The sequence below is a fragment of the Ornithorhynchus anatinus genome, chromosome 3 (assembly GCF_004115215.2).
Source record: "Ornithorhynchus anatinus isolate Pmale09 chromosome 3, mOrnAna1.pri.v4, whole genome shotgun sequence".
Classification (NCBI taxonomy): Eukaryota; Metazoa; Chordata; class Mammalia; order Monotremata; family Ornithorhynchidae; genus Ornithorhynchus; species Ornithorhynchus anatinus.
The window spans coordinates 137,788,925-137,814,228 of NC_041730.1; the positions used below are offsets into that span (position 1 = coordinate 137,788,925).

Consider the following 25,304-nt stretch of genomic DNA (forward strand, 5'->3'; position numbering starts at 1 on the left):
GTATTATAAATAACCTATTCATTCCTACTGACGTCTGTCTCCCCCACTGGACTGTAAGCCCGTTGTGGGCAGGGAACGGGACCGCTACTTCTGTCATATCGTTAGCGTGCACCCTACCAAGCAAGGGTTTCCAGTCCTCTACCGGTCTCGACTACGCGAGGGAGAGGGAAGCCGAGGCCCGGCCGTTCCGTCCCCAGGCTCGGCCGGTGGCTGGCGAGCGGCGGGCCGTCGGCTCCGAGCCGAAACTCCCCCGTGCCGGGCAGCGGCGGCCCGGGAGAGAGTCGAGGGCGGGGGCTCGAGTCTGCTGCGCGGAAGGAGGCGATGGTCCACCACTTTCAGATTTTCCGACCCAAGAAAACCCTGCGGATCCACTCCCAGATCCGTCGCAGACGGAGAGCGGGGCATCCCGGGAGACGCGTCCATGGAGTCGCTACGGGTCGGCGATGACCGGACAGCGTAAGACAAGAGCTCGGTACGGTGCTCTGCACGCGGTAAGTGCTCAAGAAATACAATCTGACCGGTTTACTGACTGCTGCCCAAGCGTTTGGTCCAGTGGTCTGCACACGGTAAGTGCTCCCTGTTCCGGGCTGTGAGCCCACTGTTGGCTATCTGCTGTTGAACTGTAACGATCTTAATAATGACGACGGCATCTGTTAAGCGCTTACTGCCTGCCAAGCACTGTTTAAGCGCTGAGGGGGGTACAAGGTAATGAGGCTGTCCCACGTGGGGCTCGCAGTCTTCATCTCCGTTTTACAGATGAGGTCACTGGGGCACAGAGAAGTTAAGTGACTCGCCCACGGTCGCACAGCTGCGGGATTAGAACCCATAACCTCCGACTCCCAGGGCCGGGCTCCTTCCACTGAGCCACGCTGCTTCTCCTGGACTTTCCAAGCGCTTAGTAAAGTGCTCTGCACACAGTAAACGCTCCATAAATTCGACCGAACGAACGAATGAATGAGCCGGACCGAAGGACCGACCGCGGGCCCGACTCGCCGGCAGCTTCGGGCCGGTGTCCCCAGAAGCCGCTCTCCCGAACGAGGCCGAGCCCCCGGGTCCCTCGGGGCGTCCCGGGCCCCCCCGGCCGGCCCGCCTCCCTCCCGGGGGCTGAGGGATCGGTGGTCGGCGTTCCGGGGCGAGCTCGGTGCCCCGCCCCGCGGCGGGGGGGGGGGGGGAGGCATCGCCAGGCTCCCCCCGGGGCTCGGGGAGCCCTCCCCTCAGCCGCAGCGGCCGGGAGGCCCTTCCTCACCGTCGGGAGGGCGGCGGGGGAGTGGGGACGTCCTCGGGATCTCCCAGCCCGGGCCTGCCCCAGCACCCGTGTCCCAGGGTGGCAGGCGGGGGGGGGGGGGGGGGGGGGGGTCTGCCGGCGGGGGGCACCTCCCGGGAGCTCCTGAGGAGGCGGAGGGGACCGGCCCCCGGCCCCCTCGCGCCACGCCGGCCAGCCACGGGACACCGAGCGGGCCCGGAGCGGAGAGGCGCGAGGACGGCCCGCTCGGTCTGAGCCGGCCGGGCCGGGGCCGACGCTTCCCCTCGCCGCGCCTTCCGGTCTCCGAACGGAGGCCTGGGTTCGAATCCCACCTCTGACCCCTCTGGACGGTAGACTCGCCGTGCGCGGCCAACGTGTCTCCCGACTGTCGTTCCGTCCTCTCCCGGGCACTCGGCCTGGGGCTCCGCACACGAGTAGCGCTCAATAATTACCACCGATCGACCGATCGATCTAGGGGGATTTCGACGACGGTCCTCTATCCCACACGGACGTCGGCGGCAAAGCCTCAGGCGGGCTCCGAATCCAAGGGGCCTTCCCTGAGCCCTCCTTCCCTCTTCTCCCGCTCCCTTCTGCGCCGCCCTGACTCGCTCCCTTTATTCGTCCCCCCTCCCGGCCCCACGGTACTCGAGTCCACATCCGTAACCGATTGACTTCTCTTACTAATGATGACGACGGCGTCCGTTGAGCGTTTACTACCTGCCCGGCACTGTACCGGGCGGTGGGGTGGACGTAAGCAAATCGGGTTGGACACAGTCTCTGTCCCACGTGGGGCCGACGGTCCCGATCCCCGTTTTACAGATGTGGTGACCGAGGCCCTGAGAAGTGACTTACCCTAGCAGACAGGTGGTGGAGGTGGGATTAGCACCCAGGACCTTCTGCCTCCCAGGCCCGAGCTCTAGCTATTACACCACGCTGTTTCTCACGCCGCTTCTATTACCGCCCGTCTCCCCCTCTAGACCGTAAGCTCACTGTGGGCAGGGAACGGGAGTTACATGACCGAACTGTCCCGAGTGCTCAGTCCAGTGCCCTGCGCAAAGCAGGCGCTCGATACAGACCGACCGGCCCCCGGCCCCCCCCAAACCCGGGCCTTCCCGCCCAATACCCCCGGCATCCCAGTAAGCACACGGGAAGCGCTCCGTAAATACGACCGAATGAAAGGACGGATCCAGGGTCGGGCCGTGACGACGAAGAGTCCGGCCGAGGGGGCGGTCAAACGGTAGGCGAGCCAAGCTGAGGGCCGACGGATGCGGGAGACGCCTCGGGAGCCTACACGATCGCGCGACGCAAGAGGACGAGAGGAGGGGAAAAGAAAAAATCGACCGGCATCTTACCTCTTCTCTAACGACGGGACCTTCGGGCAAATGGTTTCTAGTTCCTGAGAGGCTTCGAGTTCCTGAAATGATAATAGTAATAAGGTTGGCATTTGTTAAGCGCTTACTACGTGCAAAGCACCGTTCCAAGCGCCGGGGGGATACAGGGTGATCGGGTTGCCCCACGTGGGGCTCACGGTTTGAATCCCCATTTTACGGATGAGGGAACTGAGGCACAGAGAAGTTAAGCGACCTGCCCGAAGTCGCGCGGAGCCGGGATCAGAACCCGCGACCTCCGACTCCCAAGCCCGGGCTCTTTCCGCTGAGCCACGCTGAAAGAGACGGGCGGACGTTCGGCTCCGTCAAACCTCCCCGCCCCGGGGGGCCGGGCCCCACCGGACTCTTCCCGGTGCTCGGTACAGCGCTCCGCGCACCGTGAGCGCTCGCTAAATACCGGCGACCGCCGGGATATGGGGGAAATGGAATTTAAACCAATCGCGACCGGGGGCATCTCGCCTCGGAGCAGGGCTTAGCACGCAGTAAGGGCTTAACAAAAACCCTAATTATTATCATCGCTGTCAGATCTCGAGTCTAAAAAGCTTCTCCTCAGGACCCGCGGGCCATCGCTCAGGCGGCCCGCAAGCTCCTCGCGGACGAGGAATCGCATCTACCACCGGTAATAATGATAACGGTGGTACCTGCTAAGCGCTTACGACGGGCAAAGCCCCGTTCTAAGCGCTGGGGGGACACGAGGTGATCGGGTGGTCCCACGTGGGGCTCGCGTTTTTAATCCCCGTTTTACAGATGAGGTAACGGAGGCACAGAGAAGTGACTTGCCCGAAGTCACACGGCGCGGAGTCGGGATTAGAGCCCATGACCTCCGACTCCCAAGCCCGGGCTCTTTCCGCTGAGCCACGCCGCTTCCACCGTACCGTCCCCTCCCCAGCGCTCCGTCCGGCGCGCGCCGTGCGGGAAGCGCTCACTGAATGACTGGTAAATTCACTCCCGATCCGTCGACTGTCTTCACGGAGCGCTCCTCGGCGCGGGACGCCGTCCCGAGCGCTCGGGGGAGTCCGATCCGCCACAGCCGGCGGACGCGGCCCCCGCCCGCCGCCGACTTCCAGTCTCCAGGCCTCCCGTCCTAGGGCCGGCGGGCGGCTCGAGTCACAGGGGCGCGGGTCCCCACCCCGGCTCGGCCCCCCGTCTGCCGCGGGGCCCCGGGCGGGCCCCTTCCCCGGCCCTCGGTCACCCCCTCTGGAAAACGGGACCGTGAGCCGCGCGCTGAAGGGACGCCGTCGTCACTATCGAGGGAAAGCCGGGCCGGGCGGGAGGAGAGGGTCGCCCACCTTGACGATGTCGAGGCCTCCCACGAGCTCTCCGGCCACGTAGAGCTGGGGATAAGTGGGCCAGTTGGAGTAGGCCTTCAGCCCCTGGCGAACTTCTTCGTCCGAGAAGATGTCGAAACTGCCGTACTGGATGTTGTGCCGGGTCAGGATCTCCACCATCTGCCTGCTGAAGCCTGCGCGACACGGGAGGATTCATCGTCGCCGGCGTCACCGTCCGACGAGGGCGGGACGACCCCCGGCTGACTTTCCGCACCACTCGCCGGTCTCCCGTTCCGCCCCGTCCCCCACCTCCCCGGCCCTGGATTTCCTTTTGGCTCAATCATTCATTCATTCATTCCACGGTATCTATCGGGCGCTTACTGCGCGCGGGGCACCGGACTGAGCGCTTGGAACGGACAAGTCGGCAACGGACAGAGACGGCCCCTGCCCTTCGACGGGCTCGCGGTCCCGTCGGGGGAGACGGACGGACGAGAACGACGGCGACAGATAGAGTCGAGGGGAAGAACTTCTCGTGAAAACAACGGCGACTAAATAGAACCGGGGCGACGTACGGCCCATTAAACAAAATAAACAAAATAAATAGGGTGACGATGACACATACGGTCGAGCGGACGGGTGCGGCGCCGAGCGGGCGGGACGGGAGAAGAGGGTTTAGCTGCGGAGAGGTGAAGGGGGGTGGGGGTGGAGGGAGCAGAGGGAATCGGTCGATGGGTGGCGTCTATGAAACGCTCACAAAGCGCTGTGCTGAGCACTTGGGAGAGGACATTCAACGGCCGGTCGGCGGTGGGTCTGTCGCGTTCACTGAGCGCTTACCGTGGGCGAAACACTGTCCCACGCGCTTGGGAGAGGACAACGGCGCTTACTTACTGAGTGCTTACTGAGTGCAGAGCCCCGTACCGAGTGCTGGGGAAAGGACAACGGTCGACTGAATTTATCAAGCGCCCACTGTGTGCTGAGCACTCTACCGAGCACCGGGGAGAGTACGACGGAACGATCAACAGACACGTTCCGTACCCTCGGGGAGCTTGCGGAGGACGGATCAAGGGTATATTCATAAATTAAGCTCCCTCTAGACCGTAAGCTCACTGCGGGCAGGGACTGCGTCCGCTCTACCGCCCATCTGGACTCTCCCAAGCGTTCAGCCCAGCGCTCCGCACGCGGTGAGCGCTCGCTAAATACGACCCGTCTGACCGCCGTGCGGCCGGGAGAGGGGACGAACCGAGGGAGCGAGTCAGGAGAAGGAGCGGACCGGGCACCCTGCCGATACCGCGCCCCGGCCGGCGCCCGGCCCGGTCGCGGACACCTCTCCGCGTGCCCATCCGCCGCCCCTCGCGCCCCCGACGGATCCGACCTCCCGGCCGGGGGTCGGGAAGTTCCCGACGTCCCGACCGGAAGCCCGGAGCGGACGGGGGGACGCGTCCGCCGACCGCGCGGGGATGTACTGCAGCGTGGCTCAGTGGAAAGCGCACGGGCTTTGGAGTCAGAGATCACGGGTTCGAATCCCGGCTCTGCCACTTGTCAGCTGTGTGGCCGTGGGCGAGTCGCTTCGCTTCTCTGGGCCTCAGCGCCCTCATCTGTAAAATGGGGATGAAGACCGTGAGCCCCCCGTGGGACGACCCAGCGCTCAGAACGGTGCTCGGCACACAGTAAGCGCTTAACAAATACCAACATTATCATCATTATTAGCTCCCACGGGTGTCGCTCCGTGTGTCTGCACCCCTCCGGCCCGGACAGACGGCGGAGGGAAGGGAACGGGGCGGGACGAGGGGGTCTCGGTGCCGAAAGGGAGCTGCCGGCCGCCCGTGACGGTCCCTTCTCTCCCCACCCCGGCCCCGGAACCCGCCGGTTTCATTTTAAAAACTATTTACGCTCCCCAACGTACGGAATGTGATTTTTACGGCGCCGTGGCGACCGTTTTTTATTACGTACTCTGATTTTATGATACTTTGGTGTCACATTTCCGGTAGGCGCTTTTCCGACATTACTTTCTTACGACGACATTAGCACCGAACGATAACGAGAGTACAGACGCCCTCCTCCGCCAGGACTCCGAGTCGGGCCCGACGGTACGGCCGTCCTTGCGGGAAGCAGCGGTGAGATCCCCTCCCGGAACGGAGCGAGTTTCCCGCTTTTCTAAAACAGGCCGGGCCCTTAATCCGACGAAAAATCTCTCCTTTCGACCCAATACGAATCCCGCCAGACAACCCGACCACCCAGTTTTGAGATCGATGCAGATATCCGCTGGACGAACCGCGGAAAAATCAGCCTCCGCTCAGTAACCCCCATTAGTGTTTCCAAATACGGATTCGCCGTCCGGCTCTCGCGGAGGTTTCGCCGTCTGCAATTTATGGAGATGCGAAGTGTCTATCCCCAGACTTCTATTTTTTGGGGGGTTTTCCCTCCTTCCTCCGACCGACCGAAGCGTTAAGTTCACGCACGGCCCGGAGCGAAACACCGACGCCGAGATTTCTCGTCCGTCCGGGACCTCGTTAGCCAACGGCTACCGGCTGATCGCTGGCGGTTCTTCCGCTGCCGATATATTAACCCACTTCTACCGTAACGGGGCGAGACAGAACTCCGGTACGGACGGAGGCGACGGCGGGCGGGTTGGGAAGATCGGTCGGGGGTGTTTCATTTTTAAGGGTTAAGGGAGCAGACTGGAAGTGTCGCGCCGAGGGGCCAGCGGGTAACGCCGCTCTCCTCTCCCGACACAAGACTCGCGCTGGATTTGGGAAGAGAAACCCGGGACCGTGAGGAGAATAACTGAAGTCGGGGGGAGGGGGACGGGGGAAACCTACTGAATTCCGCGTCGCCGGCAACGCTCCTTCTAACCTGCATTCCACCGGGCGGAGGGCCGACTACACGAGGCGAAAGAGACCGCAGGCCAAAGGAGAAAATTATAACCTCAGGACACGAAACCCACGGCTGAAAAGGGGAAGGCGTTGGTGTTTGTTAAGGGCCTGCTAGGTGCCGAGCGCTGTTCTAAGCGCTGGGGGAGATACAAGGGAATCGGGTCGTCCCCCGTGGGGCTCCCAGTCTTCATCCCCATTTTACGGATGAGGGAACCGAGGCACCGAGAAGTGAAGCGACTGGCCCAAAGTCGCACAGCTGACAAATGGCCGAGCCGGGATCCGAACCCGTGACCTCCGACTGCAAAGCCCGGGCTCTTTCCGCCGAGCCACATTCACCTGGTCAGAGGAAGGGCCCAGTTTCATCACCGCGCTTGGCTTCTCCAAAGGAACAGGAAGCAAAAATGCCCTATAATTCTCCACCTCTCGCAGAGAATTTTTTCATTCATTCAATCGAATTTACTGAGCGCTTATTTTATGCCATCTGTTAAGCGCTTACCACAGGCCAGGCACACCGGCCACATCCCAGATAATCAATCAGGTTGGACACAGTCCACGGCCCACGGGGGGGCTCGCTGTCTCAGTCTCCACTTTAACGACGATAATAATGTTGGTATTTGTTAAGCAAGCGCTTACTACGTGCCGAGCACTGTTCTGAGCGCTGGGGTGGACACGGGGGAATCGGGTCGTCCCCCGTGGGGCTCACGGGCTTAATCCCCATTTTACGGAGGAGGGAACTGAGGCACGGAGAAGTTAAGTGACTCGCCCACAGTCACACAGCTGACGACATTCGAACCCACGACCTCTGACTCCAAAGCCCGGGCTCTTTCCATTGAGCCACGCTGCTTAATAATAATAATAATAATAATAAAAAATCGGGGTACTTGTTTAGCACCGTTCTAAGCGCTGGGGTAGAGACCGGCTAGTCAGGTGGAACCCGGTCCGCGTCCCACAAGGGGCTCACGGTCTTGATCCCCATTGGACGGATGAGGTCGGCGAGGCACGGAGAAGTCAAGTGACCCGCCCGAGGTCACACAGCAGAAAAGCCGGGGAACGGGGACCGGGACCCGGGACCTTTCGAGTCCCAGGGCCCTGCTCTATCCGTTTACGGATGAGGGAACCGAGGCACGGAGAAGCGAAGCGAGTCGCCCGCCATCACGGGGCGCGCCGGGGTGGAGCCGGGATTAGAATCCAGGTCCCTCGGGCTCCCGGGCCCGGGTTCTGTTCTCTACCCTGGGAGCTCCACGGCCTCGTCGCTCTCTCTTAACCAGGGAGCTGTTCTGGGGGCCCCGGCCTGTATTAGAGAAGCAGCGCGGCTCAGTGGAAAGAGGCCGGGCTCGGGAGGCAGAGGTCATGGGTTCGAATCCCGGCGCCTCCGCTTGTCAGCTGTGTGACCGTAGGCGAGTCACTTCACTTCTCGGGGCCTCAGTTCCCTCATGTGTAAAATGGGGACGAAGACTGGGAGCCTCACGCGGGCCAACCTGACGACCCTGTCTCTCCCCCAGCGCTTAGAATAGTGCTCGGCACACAGTAAGCGCTTACCAAATGCCACCGTTATTATTATTAGAGAGAAGTGAAACTTGGTGGAACTTCAATACTGAGCACTTACGAGAAATTTCCAAGTACAGACGGAACGCTCACTTGGGTGCTCCGCACACGGTCGGCGCGCAATAAATACCCCCGATCGATAACCCGAAGAGGACGGCAGGCTCTTCCGGCCTACGGGACCCTCCCGTCAACCTCCGGATCCCCAGTGATGGCTGACGATAGAGCCGGGGCCCGGCGGGCCCGAGGACCCGGGTTCTGATCCCGGCTCCGCCACCCGTCACCTCAGGCGAGTCGCTTCGCTTCTCTGGGCCTCGGTTCCCCCGTCTGTAAAATGGGGGTTAAGACGGTGAGCCCTACTGCGGGGCGGAGACTGTGTCCTGCCCGATTATCTTGAGTCTATCCCAGTGTTTGGACCAGTGGCAGGTACACAGTATGTGCTTAAACGCCACAGTCGTCATCATCATCATCATCATCATCATCATCATTATTATTACTACACCCCACCCCATACTCCACAGCGGGCAAGAGAAACGGACCCTAAGAGTTGGGCTTCTCGGCTCTCGGACCCCCCCGCCCCGGATCGGGAGATGAGCAGCGGGAGCCCGGGGCCGGGAGTCAGAAGGCCATGGGTTCTAATCCCGGGTCCGCCACTCGCCTGCCGTGTGACCTTGGGCCGCTCACTTCCCTTCTCTGTGCCTCAGCGGCCTCGCCTGTTAAACGGGGAATAGGAATGTGATCCCTTTGCAGGACAGGGACCGTGTCCAACCCGGTTTGCTTGTTTCCGCTCCGGCGTTTAGTACAGCACCTGGCACGTGGTAAACCTTTAACAAATACTATAATTACTACTAACATTAGGAGTTGTGGAAAAGGGATGAGGGGAAGGCCACTGAGCCGGGTTCAGACTGAGTGTAGCTTTTTCGGCATCTGTTAGGGGCTTATCAGAGAAGCGGCGCGGCTCAGTGGAAAGAGCTCGGGCTCGGGAGTCAGAGGCCACGGGTTCGAATCCCGGCCCCGCCACTCGTCAGCCGGGTGACTCTGGGCGAGTCGCTTCACTTGTCCGGGCCCCGGTTCCCTCATCTGGAAAATGGGGATGAAGACCGTGAGCCTCACGTGCGACTGATTACCCTGTGTCTCCCGCAGCGTTTAGAACGGCGCTCTGCCCGTAGTAAGCGCGTAACAAATACCAACTTTATTATTATTCTACGCCGGGCACCGTACTAAGCGTTGGGGTAGATACAGAGGCATCAGATCGGACCCAGTCCCCGTCCCACTCGGGGCTCACGGTCTCAAATCCCCATTTTACCAGTGAGGGAACCGAGGCCCAGGGAAGCGAAGCGACTCACCCAAGGGGACCCAGGCAGATAAGGGGCGGCGCCGGGATCAGAACCCGGGTCCTTCGGCTTCCCGGGCCCTGGCTCGCTCCACCAGGCCGAGCTCCCTCTCGCCCGGGGAGCGGAGCGACCGGTCGGTTGGCGGGGAGGAGGCCGGTGAGGGAGGGCTTCGGGGACAGATCGCTTCTATCCCACATCGGGGAGATTCTGTTCTTCCACAGAAGCCGGTGAAAGGACGGGAGGACGGGGGGAGGCGGACTCAGGGAACGCTCCCCGCAGCGGAAGAGCCCACCGACGGGATTCACCGGGCGCCCGCCGCGCACGGGACGCCGTACTGGGCGCTCGGGAGGGGACCGTACGAGAGCGGTCAGCGTGATCCCGCCCACCCGGACCTCGCCGTCTAGAAAGAAATGACGATGACGCCGCCGCCGCCGGCATCCGTTAGGCGCTGACTGTGTGCCGGGCGCTGTTCCGAGCACTGGGGGGGGGGGGGGGGATACCGGGTGATCGGGTTGTTCCCAATGGGGCTCACGGTCCGCATCCCCATTTTGCAGGTGAGGGGACTGAGGCCCAGGGAATAATGAGAACGTCGGTATCGGTTAAGCGCTTACTTTCCCAGCTCTGCCACTTGTCGGCTGTGTGACTGTGGGCGAGTCACTTAACTTCTCTGTGCCTCAGTTCCCTCATCTGTAAAATGGGGATTAAGACTGTGAGCCCCACATGGGACAACCTGATTCCCCTCTGTCTACCCCAGCGCTTAGAACAGTGCTCGGCACATAGTAAGCGCTTAACAAATACCAACATTATTATTACGTGCCCAGCACCGCTCTGAGCGCCGGGGGAGACGCGGGGGGATCGGGTTGCCCCGCGTGAGGCTCACGGTTGATCCCCCGCTACAGACGAGGGAACCGAAGCCCAGAGAGGCGACCCGCCCACGGTCGCCCGGCCGACGGGCGGCGGAGCCGGAATCCGAACCCGCGTCCTCCGACCCCCGAGCCCGGCCTCTCGCCACCGCGCCCCGCTGCCGCTGGAGATGAAACGAGACCAGGGTCAAACCCCGTGCGTCCTCCCCGCGACCCTCCCATCGGCGCAGACGGCACCACCGCCCTCCCGGCCCCGGCCGGCCGTAACCGAGGCGGGAGGCGAGGCGAGGCGGGGCGGGGCGGGGCGAGGCGGGGCGGGGCGGGGCGAGGCGAGGCGAGGCGAGGCTCCGTCGTCTGACCCCGACGTTCGATCCGCCGGTCCGACCGTCGGTCCCACCCTGGCAACGCCTCTGGGGCCCCCCGCCCTCGCCTCCCCGTCCAAGCGGCGCCGCCGCCGCCGATCCCGCGGCCCCGCCGCCCTCCCGGCCTACCCGTCTCGCCCCAGGGTAGGGCGCTCCGCTCTGCCGGCCGCATCTCCGTTCTCCAGAGGCGCCCGGGCCCCGTCTCCCCCGGCCCCGGGCGGTGGAGTCGGGATTCGGACACGCGACCTCTGGCTCCCGAGCCCGGGCTCCTTCCGCTGAGCCGCGCTGCTCGGACGCTCTACTATCTCCCCGCTCCCTCATCTGGTCTGATGTTCCCCTTTTCCGGAGGAGATCGGGTCCGCCGACTCCTCTCGTAACTCTCTCAAGCGCTCGGCACAGCGCTCCGCGTGCAGGGGCAGAGGGACGGGCCCGACGGACGGGGAAGGACGGGGAGAGGAAGGACGGTACCTGGCCCCGGACTCGGTCCGGGGTCTTTTGGGGTCTCCTCTCGCGATACGTGGCCGGCGCTTAACGGGGTGCCGGGCACCGCACCGAGCGCCCCAGTGGATACCAGCTCATCGGGTTGGACACGGCCCCCGTCCCGCATGGGGGTCACGGCCCCCGTCCCGGACGGGGACCGTCTCCATCTGTCGTGGGGCCGTCCGTTCCCGGCGCTCGGCACGGCGCCGCGCACATGGTACGCGCTCGACAGATACGACCCGGTGAACGGATCCCCGTTTTCTAGACGGGACAACTGAGTCCCGGAGAGGCGAAGCGAGCAGCACAGCACGAGGAAGCGGCCCGGCCCAGCGGACGGAGCCCGGGCCCGGGGGCCAGGAGGACCCGGGTTCGAATCCCGGCGTCACCTCACGCCACCGACCTCGGGGCAAGTCGCCTCGCTTCTCTCATCCGCAGGGCGGGGGCCAAGACTGGCGGGACCGGTTCCGACCCGATCGGCTTTCATCCACCCCGGCGCTCAGAACGGCGCCTGACGCGTGGACGGGGCTCAACGGGCGTCGCGATCGACGCCGAGTGACCCGGCCAAGGTCACCCAGCAGAGACGGGGCAGAGCCAAGAGGACGACGATAAGGATAATGATAAATTAGTGCTCGGCTTAACTGGCGCCCCGGCCCCTGGGAGATTCATTTAAATGCAGATGACCCAAAGTGTCCCACGAAACCCTTTTGAAATAGAAAATCCCGGGGGGGGGGGGGGGGGGGGGGGGGAACCGTACGAAGCAGAGTACCGTAGTGATGATAACGTTGCTATCCGTTAAGCGCTCACTATGTGCAGAGCACCGTTCTAAGCGCCGGGGGAGATACGGGGGAATCGGGTCGTCCCGCGCGAGGCTCGCGGTCAATCCCCATTTGACAGATGAGGGAACCGAGGCCCGGAGAAGCGACTCGCCCACGGTCACGCGGCCGACGGGCGGCGGAGCCGGGAGTCGGACCCACGACCCCCGACTCCGAAGCCCGGGCTCTGAGCCACGCCGCTTCCCTACCGTACCGAGCGCTGGGGGCGCGGGTCGGGTCGGACCCGGTCCCCGTCGCGCGCGGGGCTCACGGTCCCGATCCCCATTTTCCGGGTGAGGGAGCCGAGGCCCAGAGAGGTGGAGTGACTCGCCCGAGGCCCCGCAGCAGACGGGGAGCGGGATCAGAACCCACGGCCCTCCGCCTCCTAGGCCCGCGCTCCGGCCACCGCGCCCCGCCGCCTCACGGGGACCGACGGGCCGCGGGTCCCCGCGTCAGGGGGCGCCGCCTCTCGTCCGCGGCCGCCCGCCCCCCGGCCCCGGGGAGGGTCTTACCGCAGCGGGGCTCCTGGGGGGACCCCTTCATGAAGAGCATGCAGGGGGCCGCGTGGATCAGTCTCTTCAGCCGGGCGGCCAGGTCCTCCCCGTGGCCGGCGGCCCCGGGCGGGAGGAGGGGGGCGGCCGACGTCAGGTGCCGCCGGACCTTCCTGGTCAGTTCCGGGGCGTGGGCGCCGTCCAGCCGGTCCACGCGCCGAGAGTCCTGCGGGAGCCGGAGGGGATCCTGGAAAACCGGGCCGGCCCTCGGGGGGAGGGATCGGCGGCCGCCGCCCCCGGCCCCCCGGGACGAGCCCCCGGGGGGGGGGGGGGACGGGACGCTGGGGCGGGGCGCCGCCTCAGACCCGCCGGGATCTCCATCTCCGCCGCCGGGCGCGGCGGGTCCCCGGGGAGAAGGTCCCGAGGGCGGGCCGGGCCGGCTCCCTCCTCCGGGGGGGAGGTCTCCGAGGCCGCGCCGGGCGCCCGGCCCGGCCGACCCCGCCGGGGCGGACCCTGGCGCTCCCGACGCCGCGGGGGGCGGGGAGGAAGGCGGCGAAGCGACCCGCCGCCTCGGCCGGGCCGCCGCCCGCTACGGACCGGTCCGCCGCCGGCCGGGCTCCGAGGGCGAGGGGCTCGGGAGACGGACCTCGGGGTGGAGGACCGGTGGGGGCGGGGAACGTCCGTTAAGAGCCACCCGGCCCTCCCCGCGGGGCCCCAACGCCCCGGAGACCCCGGCTCCCGCCTCACCTTGAAAAACAGAAACGTCGGCACGGAGCTGATTTCGTATTTTTCCGACACTTCGGGGACGGCCTCGGCTTCCAGCTGGGAGACGAGAGAAGAGCAGGCGGTGATCGTTAACGCAGAGAGGGAGCCAAAGAAAAGGAAAAAGCCCGGACACCTGGGCGGCTCTCCCAGAGCGGACCCGGGGTCTTCGATTTGAAAGAAGGGTTTCCTGCGACACTTTAGGCCATCTGCATTTAAACGAGGCCGGCGGGGGGGCCGGGGCCCGTCATCCAGCGGAGCCCGCGGTGTCAAAACAGGTTCAGAGGTCTTTATTCTGTTGCGCGTTTCAAAGGACGCCCGCGGGGCGCCGAATGAAATCTGGGGCGCGCTAGTGACCTAGTAAATCTTCGATCCTGTGCGGCGACCGCTATATTGAAATCCATAAATCACCGACCCCAGTTACGTCACGATTACGGCGCTTATTTTCCGCCCGCAGCGATCCTCGCCGTCGGCTCTATCGACCGATCTCAAGAGGCAGTACGTCGGCCCTCCGCGGGTTAGGGAGCGGGGGGGGGGGGGGGGGTCTTTCTTCAATAAACCCTCGACGTCGGCTCGATCTGACCGTCACCTCCCGCCGGGCTGGACGGGAGAGGGAGCCCGGGGAGCCCGTCGGGGAGCCCGTCGGGGAGCCCGCCGGCTTCTCCTCCGTTTAAATCCGCGCGTACGGTCCCCTCCCGGGCGCTTGGGACGGCCCCCCTCGATATTCACACCTGCCTGACGGTCTCGGAGAGTCTCCTGACTGGGGGGGGATCCTCCCCACCTGTACCCGAAGAACCCCGCGTGAAGACGCTAGAAAAACGCGTCCGGCGAAACCATCACGGTACCTGTCGGGCGCTCACTACGTGCCGGCCGCCGTAGGGAGCGCCGGGGGCGGGGGGGATACGAGCACGTCGGGTTGGACGCCGTCCCTGTCCCGCGTGGGGCTCGGAGACGCGTCCCTAGACCGGAAGCTCGTTGTAATAATAATGACGGCGGTGTGGGTTCGGCCCTTACTACGCGCCACGCACCGTTCTGAGCGCCGGAGGGGGGACACGAGGCTTGTCCCACGTGGGGCTCACCGGCTTCATCCCCATTTTACAGATGAGGGAACCGAGAAGAGGAAGAATGTGGGTCTCTGTTAAGCGCTCACTGTGCGCGGAGCACCGTTCTAAGCGCCGGGGGAGATAACGGGGTCATCGGGTCGTCCCACGGGAGGCTCGCGGTCAATCCCCATTTGACAGATGGGGGGACTGAGGCACGGAGCAGCGAAGCGACTCGCCCACGGTCACCCGGCCGCCAAGCGGCGGAGCCGGGATTCGAACCCACGACCTCCGACTCCCAAGCCCGGGCTCTTTCCACTGAGCCGCGCTCCTCCTCCTCCGGGCGGGGGATGTCTCCTCCTCATGCCGTCGTCCCCTCCCCGCACGCGGTAAGTGCTCAACAGATCCGACCGAACGGATCGACGGTCTTCAGCCCCCATCTGCCGGATGAGAGAACCGCAGCCCGGAGAAGGGAAGTGACTTGCCCAAGGTCGCCCGGCGGACGAGGGGCGGGGCCGGGGATCAGAACCCAGCTCCTTCCGTCTCCCGGGCCCGGGGTCCACGCCCCGCTGGGCCACGCGGCTCCTCCCGGGAAGGGGTCGGTCTGCGGGAACGAGAGGCGGCGCGGCCCGGCGGGCGGAGGAATCTGGGGCCCGGGCCGGAGCAGGGGCCGAGAGCCTGGGGGTCGCAGGGTCCCGGGTCCTCGTCCCGCCTCCGCCGCCCGTCCGCTGGGTGACCTCGGGCCAGTCGTTTCACTCCTCTGGGCCTCGGTTCCCTCATCCGCCAAAGGGGGACCGAGACCACGAGCCCCACGGGGGACGGGGACCGCGTCTAAACCCACCAGCTTCTATGACGCCGCCGCCGCCGCCGCTATCCGTTAAGCGCTTCCTACGTGCCGAGCGCCCTTCTGAGCGCCGCGGGGGATGCAGGGTGACCGGGTCGTCCCGCGTGGGGCTCCCAGTCTTCATCCCCGTTTTCCAGATGAGGGAGGTGAGGCCCAGAGGAGCGACTTGCCCAGATCACACAGCTGACAGACGGCAGAGCCCGGGATTAGAACCCACGACCTCTGACTCCCAAGCCCGGGCTCTTTCCTCTGAGCCGAGCCGCCGCTTCTATCTACCCCAGCGCTCGGAACGGTGCCCGGGACGTAGCAGGCGCTTAATAAACACCACGACTATCGTCGTCGGAAGCGGCGCGGCTCGGTGGAAAGAGCCCGGGCTTCGGAGTCGGAGGTCGTGGGTTCGACGCCCGGCTCCGCCGCTCGCCGGCTGTGTGACCGTGGGCGAGTCGCTCCGCTTCTCCGTGCCTCGGTTCCCTCATCTGTAAAATGGGGATTGACCGTGAGCCTCACGTGGGACGACCTGATTCCCCTGTATCCACCCCGGCGCTTAGAACGGTGTTCGGCACATAGTAGGCGCTTAATAAATACCAACGTTATTATTATTATTATCATTAGAGAAGCGGCGTCGCTCAGTGGCAAGGGCCCGGGCCTGGGAGTCAGAGGACGTGGGTTCTAATCCCGGCTCCGCCGCTCATCTGCTGCGTGACCTCGGGCAAGCCGCTTCGCTCCTCTGGGCCTCGGTCACCTCATCTGGAAAATGGGGATGAAGACCGTGAGCCCCACGGGGGACCACCTGATTACCTGGTATCTACTCCATTGCTTAGAACGGCGCTTGGCACACGGTGTCTAACGAATCCCGTAATTATCATCATCATTATTATTATTATTATTATTATTATTGAGAAGCGGCGTGGCGTGGCGGGTAGAGCCCGGGCCTGCGATTTTCAGGAGATCGCGGGTTCTAATCCCGACTCCACCGCTTGTCCGCTGGGAGATCTCGGGCGAGTCGCTTCACTTCTCTACGCCTCAGTTCCCTCATCTGGAAAATGGAGATGATAACGTCGGTATCCGGTAAGCGCTTACTCCGTGCAGAGCGCCGTTCTAAGCGCCGGGGGAGATACGGGGTCATCGGGTGGTCCCACGGGAGGCTCACGGTTAATCCCCATTTGACAGATGAGGGAACCGAGGCCCAGAAAAGCGAAGCGACTCGCCCACGGTCACCCGGCTGACGAGTGGCAGGGCCGAGATTCGAACCCATGACCTCTGACTCCCTAGCCCGGGCTCTTTCCACCGAGCCGCGCCGCTTCCCGCTAGCCACGCTGCTTCCATCCCAGCGCTTAGTACGGCGTGTGGCACGTAGTGAGCGCCTAACAAATCCCATCACTGGGAGCTGTGCGGCCTCCAGGCTCGGCAGGGAAGGGGGCAGTGTGGACGCCGCCCACGTGTCGTGGGTTCTTCCGATCTCGGGGGGGCAGCTGGGGAAGAGGCGTCGGGGAAGGTCCCGGGCCGGGGAAAGAGCCCGGGCTTTGGAGTCAGGGGTCGTGAGTTCGAATCCCGGCCCTGCCCCTCGTCAGCCGGGTGGCCGTGGGCGAGTCGCTTCACTTCTCTGGGCCTCGGTTCCCTCATCTGTCAAATGGGGACGGAGACCGGGAGCCCCACGTGGGACGACCGGATTCCCCTGCGTCTCCCCCGGCGCTCAGAACGGTGCTCGGCACGTAGTAAGCGCTTAACAGATACCGACATTATTAACTTCACGTCTCTGGGCCTCGGTTCCCCCATCTGTCAAACGGCGATGAAGTCCGTGAGCCTCACGTCTCGGCACGTAGTAAGCGCCTAACGGATACCGACGTTATCATCATCATCGCGTGGGACAACCCGATTCCCCCGTGTCTACCCCAGCGCTCGGCACACGGTAAGAGCTTAACAGATACCGACATTATTATCATTATTATTATTACTAGTTCCTAAGTACCGTGAATTTAGCTAGAGACCGCCCCACTCTACCAAACTCCAGGGAAACTGAGGCTCCCGGGGTCGAATGTCATCGCCTCCGCTAACTCACTAGGCGCCTCACCGCGCTCTGATGCTCCCTCGGCCCGAGAGCCCCTCCCGGGGACCCACCCGATTTACCTCTTCCCTCTCTGCTCTCTTTTCCCGAGAGCCTGCGGTCCCCACGTCGATCGGTCGCTGGCGTGTCCCACTTCGAATTATAATAATAATAATAATAATAATTATTATTATTATTATTACGGTACCTGCGAGCGCCGTCCTAAGCGCTTGGGGTAGACGCAGGTTCATGGGGTCGGACGCGATCCCGGTCCCGCACGGGGCTGGCGTCCGAGGGGGAGCCAGGACGGGGATCGAACCCCCGGTTTCCAGACGAGGGAACCGAGGCCCGGGGAAGTGAGGCGACTTAATGACAATAATAACAATAATAATAACAACAATGGTATTCGTTAAGCGCTTCCTATGTGCCAACCGCTGTTCTAAGCGCTGGGGGCGGGCGGGGATAGAAGGTCACCGGGGGGTCCCACGCGGGGCTCCCAGTCTTCATCCCCATTTTCCAGATGAGGGAACTGAGGCGCAGAGAAGTGGGGTGACCGGCCCACAGTCACGCGGCTGATAAGCGGCAGGGCCGGGATTAGAACCCGGGGCCTTCCGCCTCCCAGGCTGGGGCTCTGTCCGCCGGGCCACGCCGCTTCTCTGTGACCTCCGCGACCTACCTCTGAGAAGACCGTGCGCCCGTCAGCGGGCAGGGACCGTCTCTATCTGCCGCCGAATCGTCCACTCCAAGCGCTCAGTACGGTGCCCTGCACACAGTCGGCGCTCAGTAGATACTACCGAACGAATAAGTCCCCCGAGAGAATGAAGGGCGGGAGCCAGCCGGGGCCACCGGTCGATCGCATTTCCCGAGTGCTTACTGTGAGCGGAGCGCCGTACTAAGCGCTCGAGTATCGAGAATGACGACGACGACGGTACTCCTTAAGCGCTCACTACGTGCCGAGCACCGTTCTAAGCGCCGGGGGAGCTACGGGGTCATCGGGTCGTCCCGCGGGGGGGGCTCCCAGTCTTCACCCCCATTTTCCAGATGAGGGAACTGATGCCCAGAGAGGGGACTGGCCCCCAGTCACCCGGCTGCCAGGCGGCGGAGCCGGGATTCGCACCCACGGCCGCCGACCCCCAAGCCCAGGCTCTTTCCACCGAGCCGCGCTGCCTCTCTCGAAGCTCCCCGCTTCCCGCCGTTGCGCTCGCGCGGGGGACGGGGGGGGGGAGAGGGGGGACGGGGCGGGTTACCTTGGCGAAGGCGGCCTGCGGGTGCTCCTTGGCCAGCTCCGCCATGACGTCGTTCATGGGCGCGCACTGCGGGGCCCACGGGGCCCAGAAATGGATCACCACCAGAGACCTGCACGGAACGACACACACGAGGCGTTCGACGCGCCGCTGGCGACGGCGACGACCGGCCATCCCCAAAACGCCGAACCCGGGACGGGAATCCATCCTCCGGGCGCCCCGTCGGTCGGATCTACCGGGCGCCAACCGTCGGTCCCCTTCGGCGAGCTCCGTGTGCACAGCGCCGCGCTAAGCGCTCGGGAGAGGACAGCGGAAGAGACGCGCGCCCCGCCGACAGCGAGCTTTCAGTCTAGAAGGGGAGCGGCGAAGAGAAATAGATATGCGGCGGCCGGGGACGTGACCGGGGGGGGGCGGGGGGGGGACGACGAATGAAGGGAGCGAGTCGGGGCGACGCGGAAGGGAGCGGGAGCAGGGGAGAGGAGGGAGCGGTCAGGGAAGGCCTCTCGGAGCAGGCGGGCCGTTAATAAGGCTCTGAAACGGAGGAGGGTCGTCGTCTGCGGGCGTTGGGGGGGGGGGGGGCGTTCCAGGCCAGAGGCGGGACGCGGGCCGGCGGCGGGACGGGCGAGGAGGGGGCCCGGCGAGGAGGGGAGCGGCCCCAGAGAAGCAGAGTGTGCGCGCTGGGATGGAGACGGAGAGAAGGGAGGGGAGGTAGGAAGGGGCGAGGGGATGGAGGGATTTTAAATAAGAAACATGGTGACATCTGTTAAGCGCCGACTACGCGCCGGGCACCGGACCGAGCACCGGGGCGGATGCGAGCAGACCGGGCCGGACGCAGTCTCCGTCCCACGCGGGGCTCACGGCCTCGATCCCCGTTTCACGGCCGAGGCCCGGAGAAGCCAAGGGGCTTGGCCCCGGTCACCCAGCGGGCGAGCGGCGGAGCCGGGATGGGCACCCAGCTCCTGCTGACTCCCAGGCCCGGGCCTCTAACCACCGGCCCCCACTGCTTCTTGAGCTGGCCGTGGGCAGGGCGCGTGTCTGTCGTTCTGCTGTCCTCTCCCAAGCGCCTACTACAGCGCTCTGCACACACAGGGAGCGCTCGATAAATACGACCGAATGCATGGGGGTGGTGGGGGGGAAGCGCGCTCAATACAGACGACTGATGGAGGGGGCAGGGAGAGAGGGGGGGGAGGAGGAGGAAGGAGAGGGAGGAGGAGGGGGAAGGAAGGGAAGAAGGAAGGGGAGGAGGGGGGGAAGGAAGGGAAGAAGGAAGGGGTGGAGAGGGAAGGGGGGAGGAAAAAGGAGAAGGAAGGGGAAGAGGAGAAAAAGGAGAAGGAAGGGGAAGAGGAGAAAAAGAAGAAGGAGGAGGAGGAGGAAGAGAAGAAGGAGGAGGAGGAAGAGAAGAAGGAGGAGGAGGAAGGGAAGAAGGAGGAAGAAAGCAAAGGAAGAGAAGAAGGAGGAGGAAAGAGAAGAGGAAGAGAGGGGAGGAAAAAGGAAGGGGAAGAGAAGAAGATGGAGGAGGAGGAAGGAGAAGAGGAGGAAAAGGGGGACGAAGATGGAGGAGGAAGAAGAGGAGGACAGGGAATAGGAGGAAAAGGAGGAGAAGGAAAGAAAGAAAGAAGGGGAAGAGGAGGAAGAGAAGGAGGAGGAGCAAGGAGAAGAGGCGGAAGAGGAGGAGGAGCAAGGAGAAGAGGAGGAGGACAGGGAAAAGGTGGAAAAAGGAAAGGGGAGAGGAGGACTGGGGGAGGAAGGAGGAGGAAAGAGGAGGAGGAAGAGAAGAAGATGGAGGGGGAAGGAGAAGAGGAGCAGGACAAGGAAAACGAGGAAAAAGGAAGGGGAAGAGGAGGAAGAGGAGAAGATTTTATTTTATTAATGAGATGCACATCCCCTTGATTCTATTTATCGCCATTGTTTTAATGAGATGTTCGACCCCTCGATTCCATTTATTGTTATTGTTCTCGTCTCCCCCGGTGAGACTGTGCGTCCGTCAAAGGGCAGGGACCGTCTCTATCTGCTGCCCATTTGTCCATTCCAGGCGCTTGGTACAGTGCTCTGCACATAGGAAGCGCTCAATAAATACTATTGAATGAATGAATACCATTGAATGAATGGAGGAGGAAGGGGAAGAGGAGGAAAAGAAGGAGAAGAAGGAAAAGTGGGGGAGGAAAGGGAGAAAGAAGGGGAAGAGGAGGAGGACGGGAAGGGGAAGAAGTGTGCGGGGAGGAGGAGGAGGAAGAAGAGGAGGGGGAAGGGGAGGAAGAACAGGAGGAGGAAGGAAAAGAGGAAGAAAAAAGAGAGGGAAGAGGAGAAGATGGAGGAGGAAGGGGAGGAGGAAAAGGAAGGGGAAGAGGAAGAAGAGAAGGTGGGGGAGGAAGGAGAAGAGGAAGAGGAGGACAGGAAAGAGGAGGAAAAAAGAGGGGGAAGAGAAGAAGCGGGAGAAGGAAGAAAAGGAGGAAAAAGAAGGAAAGAGGAAAGGTGGAAGAGGAGGAAAGGGGGGGAGGAGGAAGGAGAGAAGGAAGGGGAGGAAGAAGTGGAAGAGGAAGGAAAAGAGGAGGGGGGGAATAGAGGAGGAAGAGGAGGAGAGAGAAGGAAAGGGGAAAGGAGGAAGACGGGGAAGGGGGGAGGGGGAGGGAGAGAAGGAAGGGGAGGGAAAAGAGCAAGAGGAAGGAAAAGAGGAGGGGGGGACTAGAGGAGGAAGAAAAGGAGGAGGAGGAGAGAGAGAAGGAAGGGGGAAAGGAGGAAGAAAGGGAAGGGGGGGAGGGGGAGGGGAGGGAGAGAAGGAAGGGGAGGGAAAAGAGCAAGAGGAAGGAAAAGAGGAGGGGACGGGGAAGGGGAGGAAAACAGAGGGGGAAGAGAAGAAGAGGGAGGAGGAAGAAAAGGAGGAGGAAAGAGGAGAGGAGGAAGAGGATGGGGGGGGGGGGGGAAGAAGAGGAGGAGGAAGAAGAAGAAGAAGAAGACGGGGGAGGAGGCAGCAGGGAGCGAGAGTCGGTGTGTGCGTGGGGCCTTACTTGTCCCTGCGGCGGAGCAGCTCCTCCAACTGCGGCGGGGAAGTCACCTCCTGCGGCCCCGACATGGCCGGCCCCGACGCCATGCCAGGCCCAGAACCCCGAACCCCGAACCCCGAACCCAGAACCCGAACCCCCCGCCCCCGCCAGGCAGCACCGGACGAGCGCCGAGCGCCGAGCGCCTCCCCCCGCCAGGCCGAACCAGTCGAGCCCCGACGGACGGCCCGACGAGCCTCCCTCCCCTCCCCTCCCCCCCCCGCCCCGGCCAGGACCGGCCGAGCGCCCAACCCTGCGCTGAGCGCTGCGCCCGTGCATTCGTGCCTTCCTGCCTTCGATAGCATTTATCGAGCGCTCACTGCGTGCACAGCGCTGGACCAAGCGCTTGGAAGAATAATAATCGGCCCGTGGGGATTTGTGAAGCGCCTACTGGGTGCAGAGCACTGTGCTAAGCGCTGGGAGAGCTGCAGGGCCATCGGGGTGTGATCACGTTGATAATGTGGGGATCTGTGAAGCGTTTACTACGTGCAGAGCACTGTGCTAAGCGCTGGGAGAGCTGCAGGGCCATCGGGGTGTCATCACGTTGATAATGTGGGGATCTGTGAAGCGTTTACTACGTGCAGAGCACTGTGCTAAGCGCTGGGAGAGCTGCAGGGCCATCGGGGTGTCATCACGTTGATAATGTGGGGATCTGTGAAGCGTTTACTACGTGCAGAGCACTGTGCTAAGCGCTGGGAGAGCTGCAGGGCCATCGGGGTGTCATCACGTTGATAATGTGGGGATCTGTGAAGCGTTTACTACGTGCAGAGCACTGTGCTAAGCGCTGGGAGAGCTGCAGGGCCATCGGGGTGTCATCACGTTGATAATGTGGGGATCTGTGAAGCGTTTACTACGTGCAGAGCACTGTGCTAAGCGCTGGGAGAGCTGCAGGGCCATCGGGGTGTCATCACGTTGATAATGTGGGGATCTGTGAAGCGTTTACTACGTGCAGAGCACTGTGCTAAGCGCTGGGAGAGCTGCAGGGCCATCGGGGTGTCATCACGTTGATAATGTGGGGATCTGTGAAGCGTTTACTACGTGCAGAGCACTGTGCTAAGCGCTGGGAGAGCTGCAGGGCCATCGGGGTGTCATCACGTTGATAATGTGGGGATCTGTGAAGCGTTTACTACGTGCAGAGCACTGTGCTAAGCGCTGGGAGAGCTGCAGGGCCATCGGGGGTGTCATCACGTTGATAATGTGGGGATCTGTGAAGCGTTTACTACGTGCAGAGCACTGTGCTAAGCGCTGGGAGAGCTGCAGGGCCATCGGGGTGTCATCACGTTGATAATGTGGGGATCTGTGAAGCGTTTACTACGTGCAGAGCACTGTGCTAAGCGCTGGGAGAGCTGCAGGGCCATCGGGGTGTCATCACGTTGATAATGTGGGGATCTGTGAAGCGTTTACTACGTGCAGAGCACTGTGCTAAGCGCTGGGAGAGCTGCAGGGCCATCGGGGTGTCATCACGTTGATAATGTGGGGATCTGTGAAGCGTTTACTCCGTGCAGAGCACTGTGCTAAGCGCTGGGAGAGCTGCAGGGCCATCGGGGTGTCATCATGTTGATAATGTGGGGATCTGTGAAGCGTTTACTACGTGCAGAGCACTGTGCTAAGCGCTGGGAGAGCTGCAGGGCCATCGGGGTGTGATAACGTTGATAATGTTAATAATAATAATAATGTTGGTATCTGTTAAGCGCTTACTATGTGCCGAGCACTGTTCTAAGCGCTGGGGTAGACACGGGGGAATCAGGTCGTCCCACGTGGGGCTCACGGTCTTCATCCCCATTTTACAGATGAGGGAACTGAGGCCCGGAGAAGTGAAGCGACTCGCCCACGGTCACACAGCCGACGAGTGGCAGAGCTGGGATTCGAACTCATGAGCCCTGACTCCAAAGCCCGTGCTCTTTCCACTGAGCCCCGCTGCTTCTCCGGGACCCAGAGAAGTGAAGTGATTTGCCCACGGTCACCCAGCTGACAGGTGGCCGAGGCGGGATCCGAACCCGTGACCTCTGACTCCCCAGCCCGGGCCTCTTGCCACTGAGATCGGCAACAGACGGAGACAGTCCCTGCCCGTTGACGGGCTCACGGTCTAAATAAATGGAATCGAGAGGAGGGACGTCGCCTTAAAACAACAGCGAATGAATGGAATCGAGAGGAGGGACGTCGCCTTAAAACAACAGCGAATGAATGGAATCGAGAGGAGGGACGTCTCGTTCATAAAGATAAATAGGGGGATGAAGAGATATAGAGAGGTGAGGGGACGAGCGGCCAGAACCGTGCGGTGATCCTCATCCTCATCCCAACGAGGAGGGTGCTGGTGAAGCGCTCACTCTCCGCCAACCCCTGGGGTCCCTACAAAGGCCAAATTCTCCATTCCAGGCGCTCAGTACAGTGCTCTGCACAGAGGGAGCGCTCGGTAAAGAGGATTATTTATCGCCATCGTTCTCGTCCGTCCGTCTCCCCCGATGAGCCCGTCGGACGGCGGGGACCGTCTCTATCTGTCGCCGACTTGTTCATTCCGAGCGCTTAGTCCGGTGCTCTGCACATAGGAAGCGCTCAATAAATACTACTGAATGAATGAATGAGAGGATCGAGTGAAAATGCATCACTTCAGACCCAGCCCCTGCCCCACGTGGGGCACGCGGGTTTGCAGGCCCACTTGACAGAGGAGGGAACTGAGGCCCAATGGTCCGTTTCAAGCGCTCCGTACGATGCTCTGCACAGAGTAAGCGCCCAACAAGTACTATTGGATGAGAACACATCAGCTTAGACTCTGCCCCACGTGGGGCGTGCGGTCTCCAGCCCCACTTCACGGAGGAGGGAAACTGAGGCCCAATTGTTCAATAGTATTTCATTCAATAGTCTTTATTGAGCGCTTATTCATTCATTCATTCAATAGTATTTATTGAGCGCTTACCATGTGCAGAGCACCGGACTAAGCGCTTGGAATGAACAAGTCGGCGACAGACAGAGACGGTCCATTTCCATTGTCCAGTCCATTGTCCATTTCAAGCGCTCAGTAAGGTGCTCTGCCCAGAGTAAGCGCCCAATAAGTACTATTGAATGAAAATGCATCAGCTTAAAACCTGCCCCACGTGGGGCGTGCAGTCTCCAGCCCCACTTGGCAGCGGAGGGAACTGAGGCCCGATTGGCCGTGCCAAGCGCTCAGTACGGCGCTCTGCCCAGAGTAAGCGCCCCATAAATCCTACTGAATGAAAATGCGTCGGCGTGGACCCAGCCCCAGGCGGGTCGTGCCGTCTCCAGCCCCGTTCGACAGAGAAGAGAACCGAGGCCCAGAGCAGCAAAGTGACTCGCCCAAGGTCACGCAGCATCCTTTCGTGCGGTGGTATTTATGGAGCGTTGATTGGGTGCGGGGCACTGTGCTAAGCGCTTGGAAAAGACAATTCAGCAACAGAGAGGGACCATCCCTGCCCACAACGGGGTCGCGGTCTCGAAGGGGGGGAGACAGAACAACAAAACGGATAAAAAGGCATCGATAGCATCCCCATAAACAGAACTGACAATAATAACGTGGGTATTTGTTAAGCGCTCGCTCGCTATGTGCCGAGCACCGTTCTAAGCCCCGGGGCAGCTTCGGGGTCCTCAGCTCGTCCCACGCGAGGCCCACGGTCTTCCTCCCCATTTTCCAGATGAGGTCGCCGAGGCCCAGAGAAGTGAA

General features: G+C 62.7%; 1 protein-coding gene across 1 annotated transcript in view; it reads right to left on the minus strand.

Moving 5' to 3' along the window:
* GLRX3 (glutaredoxin 3) overlaps window positions 1–21,702 on the minus strand; it is a 29,834-nt gene extending 8,132 nt beyond the window's left edge. The window contains exons 1-6 of the mRNA XM_029061371.2: window positions 21,596–21,702; window positions 18,594–18,702; window positions 13,404–13,478; window positions 12,678–12,882; window positions 3,921–4,093; window positions 2,596–2,657 (exon numbers count right to left, since the gene is read on the minus strand). Coding sequence (XP_028917204.1) covers window positions 2,596–2,657; window positions 3,921–4,093; window positions 12,678–12,882; window positions 13,404–13,478; window positions 18,594–18,702; window positions 21,596–21,678 — 707 coding nt within the window. The 5' untranslated portion in view covers window positions 21,679–21,702. The remainder of the gene's footprint in view (window positions 1–2,595; window positions 2,658–3,920; window positions 4,094–12,677; window positions 12,883–13,403; window positions 13,479–18,593; window positions 18,703–21,595) is intronic.
* Window positions 21,703–25,304: the final 3,602 nt, after the last annotated feature.